The following is a 12,961-nucleotide window of genomic DNA, read 5'->3' on the forward strand; positions in this document are numbered from 1 at the left end:
ATATGGAGGTGTCACACAGCAGTACAAACAAACGAGGGGCGGTCTGTACGCAGCTGATGCAGAGTCAAGGCCAGGAGTGTCTTCAGAAAGAAAAGGCACGTCATGGCCCTGCACAGATGGCACAGAGGTGGGAGGAAGGTGCTCCGAGGAGGTGGGAGGAACAAAAAGCAGGGCCTGGGGACAAGAAGACTTAGGGCACACTCAGCGAGTGACCCTGTGTGACTGCAGTCCAAGACTTGTGACTAAACAGAGAAAGATATGACAGGAAAGGTCAGTTTGGATTACTTTTTTAAAAATTAAATTTATTGGGGTTAATAAAATTATATAGGTTTCAAGTGTACAATTCAATACCACGTCACATGTATATTACATTGTGTGCTCACCACCCAAAGTTAAATCTCCTTCTGTCAGCATATATTTGACCCCCTTTACCCTTATCTACACCCCTCCCCACCCCTCCAAACACTAAACTGCTGTCCATGTCCATGAGTCTCTGTGTTTGTCTGGTTCATTTGTTCTTTTCAATTTTGAGGAGAGCTGAGAAGTCTGGAATTCATTTAGGAAACGAGGTGGGGTCAGCCACACTCTGAGTAAGACATGACAGGACCCAAGTCCCCCAGAGAGAGTCCCTTGTCATGGCATCGGGATGGTCTATAGGGGAGGCGAGAGATGGGCGCTCTGCCCACTTTCCCCCAAACCCGCAATGACCTCTGCTCTCTCTTCCCACTCCGTTCTCAAACTGTGCCATTCTAGCAACAAGAACCCCAACAGCTGAGGCCTGGGGTATGAGGAGGCCACGTCCACAGCCCCATCTCGTGTTCCACTTTATGTAGCGAGTTTCTGTCCCGAATCATACGGTAACTTCTTGTCCTAGTTACCAGCTTTATTCCCTGGTTTCTTCAAAAAGAAAAAAAAAGAAAAAAAAAAAAAAGGATGGAAGCCCTATTAGAATCTTGCTGATTCCTTTTACCTGGTACCCTCTGCCTGTGAAAACTACCACCTGCCTGGATTTCCCATCTCACTCACCTGTATGCTCTGTTATTCTACCCTACCTGGTGGAACATGTATCATTTTGCTGTGAGGTACCTACTGCTCTATTTGCCTGGCCTGTTACTTGGAAAATTGTTATCTTGCTTACTCTGGGGTTCCTGACAGCCTGTGCCATCCTGAACCTCCTCTGTCAGCCTCATCAACGAGGTCAGGTTCCCCTTGTAGGCTTACTGCCAGAACCCAGAATTCTCCAGAATTCTATAGCTTTCTATAGCTATAGAATTTAATTTTTAAATTTCCATTTCTATAGCTATAGTACAGCTAATACCTGAGTACAGCACAGAGGCCACCTGTGATAACTGAGACAGTGATAAGGACCAGACCATGGGGATGGAGAAGAAAGGCTGATGTTAGAGACTCTACACTAGGAGGAAATAAAGGAATGGTTCTGGGAACTAACCAAATGGAGAAGATGGTAACGGGCAAGGAAGAGTGAAAGAACTCCATGGTTCAAAGCCTGAATGCCAAAGAAAGCAATGTCTACAACAGCAAGGACAGCTGGGGTTGGCAAGGGATCTGTTTTGGTTCGGAACATGTTTGTACACAGTACTTTTCCACTCCCTCGTCCCTCATTCTCTGTGTTCATTCATAGTATTTATCAGTACATCTCACCTCTCTAGCATGAAAGCTCCCTGAGAGCAGGAACCTCGCTAGTTTATTCACCGCAGAACACCCGACTCCAGAGCAGTGCCTGGCGGGTACCATGTTTTCAGTGTAGGGTACATGGACCAAATGAATGAATTTTGAGTTAACACCCAGACCTCAGGCAGTGCTGCCCATCAGGTGCTCGGGGTAGAAGTGCTTGGGCCTTGGCTGGAGCCTGGGTTTAAGAGACGTGGGTACTAGAAGAGAGGGTGTGATGAGGAAAGGCACATTCGGAGAAAGAGAAAGGCTAAGACATGTGGCAAATCCGCCTCGAAGATTTAGGGGTGATAAGAAGGGGAAGAAGTAGGGCAAAAGAGAGAAAGAAAAGTCAAAGACAATCAAGATAATGACACCTTTGGTAAATCGAGGAAGGACCAAGCAGTAATGGCAAGTGTTGAAGACGGTGAGATGAATAAAAATGAGAGCGTAATACTAATATACTAATTTTCATGATTAGGAGGCTTGGAGTAACCTCTGTGGAGTTCTGGACGCCAGGGTGATTGCAATGGGAAGGGGGATGAGAGTGTGGGGAGAAAGTGGAAGCAGCAGATACAAGATGCTTTCAAGATGCTTGGCCCCGATAGTAACAGACGATGCAGACGTTAGAGAAATAACTATGTTAGATGGGGTGTTTGCTTGTATTCCTAGCTTTGGGGAGATGAAAGTATATTTAAAGATACAGAGAGAGGAGCTTCAGCACCCCTCTCCCCCAAAAAGGATGAAAGAAATATCAGATGTGATATTGATATTTTGAGTTCTAGGGATAAGGAAGGGACAGACCCTGGGAGGGCCCTTTCAGTCAGGAGAAGAAAACTAAAGAAGAGAGGCACCTGGGGAAGGTAAATGGACAGGCGGCTATTCTGCCCTAGAACCTAGCAGCCCACAGACTAGCTTAAACCAGAGGTGAGGATACAGGTGACTTTCTGCTTTAAAACATGGCCAGAGAACTTGAAATCGGGGCACAGTCCCAGCCTGTCTCACAGGACAAGACGGTCTTCCAAAACATAGTTGACCCAAGGACCACCAAAGCAGGCTGAGGACAGGATGCTTCTTAACTTCTACCACCATAGGAAATGTGTGATTACAATGGCGTTTATTACAATGGCATTAATAAATCAGCACTGCACCCTATCTACTACCGATCAAAAATTCCTACAGCAGAAGCCCAGACTAGGGAAGGTGGTATTAATCACTGCACAGCGAAACAGAAAAAGATTTGTGTCCATGTGACTATAAAGCCAGGAGTTTAAGCGAAGGAAAAACATAAAAGAGTTACTATTTTTTTTGGAAGGAATTCATCTTCATTCATATCCCAAGATAGTATGGGTCTTGCCTCAGGTATACTTCAGAGTTTGAGAGATAGCACATGGCCTCGGTCATATCCAAAAAGCTAGATTTCCCTGTTCCTGAGATAATTTATTGAAACAGAAAACACATTTTTCTTGGTTATTTCCGACTGCATCAGTTTTCCTCTAGATGTGACATCTTTCCTCATCGTGAAAAAAACATAATCTACCATTTTGTGCTTCCTTTTGTTTTAGGCTTGACTTATACATTCCACAAAGCTCAGCAGAAATTTAAGCCTTAAAATAAACATACATTTAAGGTGACGATAAAATACTTTATAATGGGACACTTGATAATCTCTTATAAAATTCAAGTAGAGCATCAGCAATAATATGGGTTTAAAAAATCATGCAAGTAAATGTAGGAGGCAAATTCATTAAGAACTGTTAACTCATCTACTTGGTTTATTTTTATTCCATTAGTCACAATTTTGATGAAAATTAAAAAAACAAAAGGCATGTAATAATTTTCTCAGGTTTTAATGTAGTTTGGAAGACTTTAGGAACTAGGGATATAGTATCCACCAATAACTTGTTGAAGCTAAATTTTGTATAAAATCCTGTGTGAATTTTAAAAGGAAAAAAGAGAACACAAAGACAGCCAGACTATCCTCGGTAACCATGGGATAACATAAAATAACACTTCAGGCTGTTTAAAATGACTTTTCTTAAATATTCGGGGTTGGTGGAAACATGTTACAGCTTCCCTACTGTTGAAATAATTAAAAGGAGGTGATAAGAGAAGATGAAGCGGTATTTCAGGGTATTTCTTTGTAGCTGTATTTTCTACTTTAGGGAGAGAGAAGTTAGCAGTCCAGATTCATTTTTCATTTTTAATAAACACTAGAAAGAGGCAGACTGTGTGTTATTTTGAAAGAATGAGCAGATACAAAGGTATCTTCTACAAAGGTAGAAAAACCTCTCAATAATGGAGCATCTTCTCTCAGAGAGAAACTGTCCTTTTCAAAACAGGAAACAGGCTGAAGAGGGAATCCAAAATCTTGGCTCAGGTCTTAGCTCAGGCACTAACTAGTTGTGAAAGTCAGGAAAATTCCTTCATTTCTTTGGGCTTCCATTTATGCTAATTTCTAGAATAATTATACTAATACTCTGAAAACTGTTCCTTCATTTTTGTTAATTTTCTTCACAAATGCACCGCACATGTTAAATAGTTTTTAGTCCAGTTTATTCTTTAAAAGGACAAGAAAGATAACTGAAGACACTTCCATCTTCTCTCTGTTACTGTCCAGAACCCTAATCCCCCCCATCTTGGGTAGCCGTGGTAACGTGAAGAGCCAGTTTCTCCAATGCTTAGGAAACCATGAAAGTGAGGCAGTTAAAAAGGCCATGTGTGTCCATTCACAGCTGAAGAACAAGGGACAACAAAGTGCCCAGCCAGGGGTTGGAAGGAGTCAAGGACCGACAACAGAATACGGAACTGAAAACACCCTAGAATTCAACTCATTCACCTCTGTAACCTAAGAAGCCAATTAGAAACTAAAGAGGACTCAACCACCAAGCAATCATTTCCCTCTAAGTCAAGTCTCTTTTCTGTTTCTATCTTTTTATTATAAAACTTTTCCAATATCTACAAACAGAGAGATGCAAATAAACCCCATGTACCCACTGCTGAGCTTAAGCAATTACCAACTTGTGGCCAATCTTCTTTCATCTATATTCATTCCTCTTCCAGGATTATTTTGAAACAAATCATGATTTCTTCTTAAATATTAAGTGCTCAAAGAAATTGTATAGCTACAAATGCATCAGAAACAGTTTTCTTTAGGAAGCTTTGGTGTCCCTAATCCACACACTCACGCTACTTGTGGTATTTCCTATTTTATTTAACCGCTCTTGAACTAAAGGCCAGCTCTTATCTCGGCACGGACCAGGAGGATGTGTTCTGTGACCCTGCACATACAGAGACAATATTAGACTGTGGCGCAATAAGGAATTTTGATGAAGGGACTGTTTTGGACTACAACCATGGAAAAAGCTGAACTTATATCAAGATATATAAATAAAATACCACTAATACTGGATACTTACTTAAATCGGGTTTAATTCTGGCCGGAGATTTAAAGCTAAGCTTCCTCCATGAGTCCATAAAAAAGGTACTAAATAATTCTTAAGGTTTAATGAATTCACAAAATAAAATAACAATGAAATATTTTCACACCAGTGGGGTTATGGCTCCCCTAGGACAGAGTCCAGTTATTTGTCCTAAAGACAGGATGGAAATTTAAAATTAAACAATAAATACAGCAACACTTTTTTTCCATACAGTCATTCACATTTTTCCCACAGAACACATTCGAAAAAGACATTAAAAATTTTTAATTAACAAATAGGATTGTGCTATTGAAACTAAGTAGATAAGTAACAGTGTGTGTATGTGGGGTGTGTGTGTGTGTGTGTGTGTAAATGGATACTTGCAGCTACAATGGTGACAAATATTACTTCCACTTCTAACTTTCATCTTACCTCCCTGCTCCCTGAACACTGGCATTTTATATGAATTTACGAGTATATATATAAAACTAAGAATATATTAGGGAGCCAGAATAGAAAAAGAAGGCAAATCAGAATTCTAAGTTGTTTCATCCTTAAATAAAATAATTTCATTTCAAATATGGATTATTTTTCTGAAAACAAAAAACAAAAACAAAAATAATAAACTCTGCAAAACACAATTTTTTTTGACTTTTTGAAGAATTTAACAAATTATTTTCCCTTCTAATAAAGCGATGATATTCATACCTGCTGAAGTTTCTCTAAATTTGTCACTGGTCTTCTTTTTCCTCCATTTCCAAGGCTTAAAGATTTTACCAATGGTAGAGAGTTTCCCCTTTCTCTTGAAGGGAGGTGTTTGGGAACCTGCTGTTGGGCCATCTGAGTTTGCTATCGAAGCTTTGTCCAGTCCATCAACTGTATAAGGAAAAATAAAGTCAGAGAAAACCTGTAATAAAAGTTTGAAACAACATCGTCTATTTCTCCCTGCACTGTTAATAGTGAACATGCCCATTTTAAGTGGCCTCTCACATGAACTATTTTTGCCTCATTTCCTAGCTGATAGAACTTCCCTGATATCAATCAATAAACCAATCACTCAAAAAGAAATGACAGTCCCCTTAGATCATCGTTTGGGAGAATAAAAAAGAAGCAAGAGACTTACACAATAGGTAGAATCGGACAAATAAGGGTCTGCAAAACACAAGCGAATCCACCTGCAACAACTACACCAATATTTTGTGCAGGAATAGAGTAGTCTAAGTATTTCTGAAATAGGGTGTTCCTCCAGAGGCCAGTCTGACATTCTCAGTAATGAAAATTTCTGTTGTGGTATAGATAAACCTATGGTTTCTCCTTTGGCAAATAAAATTTAGCGCCCCAAATCTAAACGCTAATTTTTACAAAGCCAAAACTATCTTTTGCTTCCATTACAAAAAAAAAAAAAAAAAAGTTTTTGGCTTCAAATAAACTGATAGCTATCATGAGTGATAAGAAATATGTGAAAAATGTGGGTATTGTGTGTGCCAGAACATATCTTCAAATGCTTTAATCATTTAACTAGTCAGAACATATCTTTATATGCTTTAAGCATTAAATTAGTCAAAAAAAGAGGCCTGAAACCTTACGTTGCCTTGCACTATGTTCAAAATAGAAGGAAGACAGTGATGACTTATATTATCCCAACTATCAAATTTTAACAGCAAAAAACTAGAAGCAACCCAGAATAAATTACAGTATTTTTTTTATGCAGTGAAATAGCACTCAGCCTGAGAAAAAAACGAGCAATTAATACATACAAACACAATACATACAAAAACATTGTGCTCGGGCAAAAAAGGGACAAATGAGTACATACTATGTGGTTGTATTTATATGAAGTTCTAAAAGAGACAAAATGAATGTATGGCAAATCTCGCCCCCCAAAAAAACAAAAACGAAAAAGAATAAAAAATTCAGAACAACAGTTACTTCTTAGAGTGAGATGGAGGTAGGAATTAACTGAGAAGCGATGTGAGAGAATTTTCTGGGGCGATGGAAATTCTATCAATAAGGGATGGATTATACAACTCATCAAATGGTATTTATGATACTGTGCATTTCACTTTACATAAAACTTACCTTTTAAAAAGCCCTAAAAAAGTAGCGAAATCCAATTAATAAATACATGCCGAAGTGTTTAGAGGTGAAGTGTACTGAGGTTGATCAAAAACAATAAATGAATAGATATATAGAAGAGACAGATAAATACACAATAAAGTAAAATACAGCAAAATGTTAAGTGTTGGATCTAGGTGGGAGATTTGCTGCAGCTAACTGCATAAGTCTCTCTCACATTCAAAACTTTCCTAACAAAAATAGCAGGAAAAGCAAAACCAATAAAGATGGAATGGCAAGGACTTCTTGCAGAAAGATGTAACAGACTTATTTTTTCCTATTCCTCCTGTGAAATACAAATTAAAAACCTTAGGTGTTATATATAAAACCAACAGAAGAAGACGTTGTAATGTGAAAAGAAAGTAGGCCAACCTGGGACCTCAGAACCCAAGAAACAAGGTGAAGGTAAGATCTCTGGGTTTCCTTTTTGTCTCATATAAACCAGACCTGTAGCTGACGCAGTCATCAATCTGGAAATACCAATGGTCACAGGCCACAAAAGCCTCAACAAAAGCTGCTCTCTCTAGCCAAAGGAGCAGGAAAGGAACAGCCTAGCAAGACAGAAAACTTTTAAACAATAACTGCTCTACTTCAGCCAAATACCACAGAGGAAACTATGACCATCTATGCCAGCAAAGATTGAGTGGGGAAACGAGACTTGTACTCTCACGAAGCTCTATCTAACAGAGAAGACCAAGTAAGGACCTTCACACCTGACAGCTGGCAATGAAGCATCATCTGTGTCAGTGGAGATCATGTGGGAGCCTGGAATTCCAACCCTGTCTGAAAGGCATCTCTCTTCCTCCATCCCCCTTAACACTGGGGAAGTAACAAGCCACTGCCCAGTGGGAATAAGACCATCCCCACCTACTCTGGTGTCGGTGGAGACCACGTGGGGATCTGGAAATCCCACTGTGCCCAACAGAGACATGGAGTCACCACCTCCCCCATTTCTGCCACCAAGTATCAACCAAGGGCAAGTGGGGAACCTGGATTTTCCCTCTGCCTGGCAGTAATGAAGTGGCACCCCCCAGCCAGTTAAAACAAAAGATTCAATAAAATTTAGAGTCTTATCATATAATACAAAAATGTCTATGTTTCAATGAAAAATTATTTGACATACCAAGAGCCAGGAAAAAAAATCTTAAACTGAATGCAAAAAAGAATCAGTATATGCTAATGCCTAAATCTTTATGAGCACTCCTTCTAAACAAATATGATAAATCCTATTCTTCCCATGAGTGAGATGAAAGTTCTGTGTATGGCTCCTAACCCTACTTGACCCTGCCCACGCTGGCCATGGTGCAATAGGCAGAGGGATATGCAATAGACTGATTTTAAAGCTAAGTTAGAGTGAAAAAGTAAAATCCATATTTGTTTCACTTCCACTCCTGTCCAAATGCCTTCGTTAAACTAGGGGCAAACCGAAGGAGGAACCAATGGCTTTTCTTCTTCATTGAGACTTTATGCTGTAGGGCTTAATTGTGAACATTTACATGTTGTGAAATATAAAAGGGCTGACTATTACGAACACAGGAAGTAAAGTCTCCATCTCGAATTCACCTCTGTGGCTATAGACGCACATCGAGTTCTCATTTTCTCTCAGCCCACATTTCTAGTTCCCTGACACTCCATAAAAATTCTGCTTTGGACCTAAACCATTTAAAAATGGTCTGTTTACTCCTGAAAACAAAAATAAACACAGGAAAAAAAAAACACACAAAAATTAAATAATTCCCTAGGTGACAGAAGGTGACAGATGGAGAGATTGAGTGAGGTAGTTGATGAGTGAAAAATGAAAGCCTTAATGTTAAATTCATAGCTGCATATGAAATTAACAGCCATTATCTTTCTTTGTTATGCATTTGCAATTCTAGTCTTTATCTCTGCTTTGGAAAGGGCCTGGGCGAGTGCCAATGACCACAGCAGCACACACACCCCATACTCCTCCCCCCCACTTCCCCACCCCATCGCTGCCCCCCAATGAATGAATCCACCTGTAATTTCATAATTGCTGGGCTATTATAGTAAATTACACTTGCGATTAGAAACCATATGTTGGCACAGTTGGTCAAATTGCCATTGTATTTCTCTTACATTAGAAACATAAAGGGATTGTCACCTGCTTTTGAGTAGTATAAACGCTCTCTTTTCCTGCAAACACCTAAGGTACTGCCAGTGCCATTGATATTTCTACAATTTTTCTTTTGGACCAACTTGCCATTAAAAACTAGCTTGAACTTTCTAAAAAAAAAATTCACAATTCCAGTGAATTCTGCATTTACACACAGATAAAAACAAGTCGCCAGGTAAATCCCAGATGAAAGGCAAAATTTCCTGACTCTTTTAAATGTTAATTTTTACCCGCTATCATAATAAGAGTGATCTGTCATACATCAAAAACTTTCCTTTTCACACTTGAGATCAGCATTTTAAAATATTTAAAATATCATTTAAATATTTTGAAATACAATAAAAAAGAAATAGCCATTAGTTGTTCAAATGCAGGCATTTTAAATGACACAGCTCAGTCTGTTTTCCCACAGAAACAAGCTCACACCTAACAGGACTTCCCCAGCCACAAACTGGTAAGAATTCAGATTACATGCAGGTTTTATTTTTTACTTAAACAGAAATTTATCAATTAAGCAGTTCCCAAGCAAATGTGACTACAGAAGCCAAAAACGAATGAAGCTAGATAATTACCAGATAAAATAAAGTATAGGTTTGGTCAGTCTTCCCTCTGAGATATGAGAATTTAATGACAAGGATTCTTAGAAAAATTAAATCTAATATGAGAGTTTGTAGTATTCTTGTAATATCAGGTAGTTATGTGATATTTTAGATATTTATTCTAGATTTTTCTCTGCACATAATTAGTTCAGCCCCTGAGGAAGTGAGACAAATGTGGCAGAGTATTCTACTTTTCATAATTTTGTAGGTCAAAGGTCATTAAAAAAAATAAAACAAGCAAACCAACCTTTATTTCCTTAAAATATGATTTCTAGGCTATTTTCTTTTTTCTTTTAAAATAAAAAAGTTTAATGAAATATTAAAAGGGTGAAATTATATAATATTCAGTAACATTCAAAGATAAAACATCAGTATCAAATACTGATCATTCCAGAAATTGAAGGCTGATTCCATATTTTAAGAATGAATGTAATTCATTATATTAAGAGATTTAAGAAAAACCGTATATCTCAATAGATGCAGGAAAAGAACAGGACCACATCCAACATCCAGTCCTCGTGTGCACGTTCACAGCAGGAACACAAGAGAACTCCCATAATTTGATAAAGTGAATTTCAATAAAGCTTAGAGCTAACAGCACACTTCATGTTAAAAGATGGTGTCTCCCTGATATCCGGCACTTGCCAAGGATACTCTCTCATCGCACCCGAGCAGGGGACGCTTCAGTTGTGGCCCAGGAGAGTGAGGGGAGAAGGTGACCATGAAGAGAACTCTTGGAAGGGCTGTGAGCTCTTGGAAGGGAATGGTAAGGGAGACCACCATTCAGAGGAAGCGTAGGCATACCTGTGATGACGCAGTACACATGCACAACACCTCTAGGCTACTCTCTTTGTGCTTTTGTCATTTATTATGCTTACATAGTATTATCATTCAATTTTAAATTTGTTTTACAGTTTTTATGTTTCCATTATAATTCTGCATCTTTCCCCTTTAAATTCACAGAACCTATGACATAGAAGCATTAGAGCAGCATATAGAGAAGATTTTTTATTTCCTACATTTACACGAGGCTTCTCTCTCAACTGACACATGACACAGGATATGTGTTGTCATACACAGGGGCGTACATACAATTTCTGGGCACAGAATCAAGTAGACAAGGTCAGAGTAAATGGATGCAATGAGCCATCGCAGATGAGACTGAATAATGGTTTTCAGACAGCTAGGAGCTACCCTGTGTTGAGCTGTCTAAAGGAGATCTTTATTCTCTTGCTCATCAGAGATGACACTGGGTTAGATCAATTCTCTTTTTTTGTGTGTGTGTGGTAAGAGAAATGACTAGTAGAAGGCAAGAGAAAAGGAGCAGAAATATCAAAATGTGTGTCATTACACAGGAGCCAAGTGAAAGAGTCCCAAAGGCCAAAGCTGAAATGATTTGAGCAACAAATTAAATAATGTAGTATTAGGTTATAATCTGAAGTATAAAATAAATATGCATAAGTCCATACTGATATAAATATTAAAGAAATAAATAAATGTGAGAGAGCAGACAAATCTGTAGAGAATTACAAATAAGTTATATATATACTCCCACTCCTTAATAGTAATGGACCAATGCTCCTTCCCTGGGTATAATAAATGTATCATAACTGATAGGAGATGAACAATAGGACCAACTAAGCTGGGAGTATATGAGAACTCTCTACTATCTATGCAACTTTTCTGCAAATCTAAGTCTATTCTAAAATAAGGGTTTCATTTGTTAAAATGTGGCATTAGCTAGCATGGAGGTCACTGAGGATGAGGATTTGGGAGACTCTTAGGGGAGAGGATATCAGCTCTAGAGAAACCTCAGGGCATACTGTTTTTTCTCAACAGTAAAGAGTAAATATGCTTTATAATTGCTCATCTTTCTCTCCAAAATCTCTCCCTTTATTAACGTTTTCAATTTCCTGTATTTTATAACTAAGAGAGTATTTCCAGGTCCTCGAATTGCTGTTTCAATACTTGTTAGCACATGACAGACCCAAATAAGGTAAGTTTGTATTCAAAATCTTACAAAAGGGTAGACAGTGGGCCCAGTTCCAGAATGGCAGCAGGAAGCACTCACTCACAGTTACTGTGAAACCATACAGAGAGATCAAAACTTATGATCCAGCACACGCAATGCACATACATGCACACACACACACACACATGCCACACACGCCACACACACCATGTACTGCTAATATAAAATGGAAAATCTGGGAATAAAAAATTTTAAGTTCTCTATTTCTAAATAACTGAAGCTGAACTGTTTTTAATCATACAATTTTATTTGGGAATCAAAAGTAAATTTAAAGGGCTTAAATTTGTTTATGACAACTGAGGATGCATTTTCTAGCGCATCCATTTTTCTTCCAGAACTCATGGGTATGGGAGAAGAGTGGCACAATTCGGGAACAGACACCTCATAGCTCACAGGGGTGTGAAAGTTCCGATGACCAGTACCCACCGCTGAACTGGCACTGACCCACTCGGTTTCATTCTCTCCTGAAACTGGAAAATTAGTGAGTACTTCATTAATAGCAGAACTAATAATCACTAATGTTTATTGAGTATTTACTGTGTGCCAGGCACTGTCCTAAGCACTTGACCTGTATCCGCACATGTTAATTCTCACAATAGTTCTGAGATTAGTAGCATCATTAGTCCCATTTTTGAGATGAGAAAACTAAGATTCACAGAGACTAAGCATCTATCATGGGCAGGGTGCATGTGCATGCATGTGTGTGTGTGTGCATGTGTATTTACATTCATACAGATAAATAAATAAATAGTTATTGATTAAATTATATGGCTGCATAAAGAATAAATAGGTATCTTCCTCAAGTGACACATCAAGTAGGCGGCAGAGTTTGGATAAGAAGTCAGTTCTGTTTGATTCCTGAGATAGGCGTCTTAACCACTGTACTGAAGCCTGCTTTAACTTGGTACCATGACTCACTCTGTAAGGCCCAGGCATCACAGCCAGTAAGACAGGATGCTTGCCCTTAAGCTCAAGATATGGGGTGGGG

General features: G+C 38.7%; 1 protein-coding gene across 4 annotated transcripts in view; it reads right to left on the minus strand.

Moving 5' to 3' along the window:
• The window catches only part of PHACTR2 (phosphatase and actin regulator 2), a 195,487-nt gene that overhangs the window by 51,924 nt on the left and 130,602 nt on the right, over positions 1 to 12,961 (minus strand). For all 4 annotated transcript variants that reach the window (XM_039869728.1, XM_039869730.1, XM_039869729.1 and 1 more), the window contains exon 2: positions 5,802 to 5,969. In XM_039869728.1, coding sequence (XP_039725662.1) covers positions 5,802 to 5,969 — 168 coding nt within the window. The remainder of the gene's footprint in view (positions 1 to 5,801; positions 5,970 to 12,961) is intronic.

This window comes from Pteropus medius, unplaced genomic scaffold, assembly GCF_902729225.1.
Source record: "Pteropus medius unplaced genomic scaffold, Ma_sr-lr_union100, whole genome shotgun sequence".
Lineage (NCBI taxonomy): Eukaryota > Metazoa > Chordata > Mammalia > Chiroptera > Pteropodidae > Pteropus > Pteropus medius.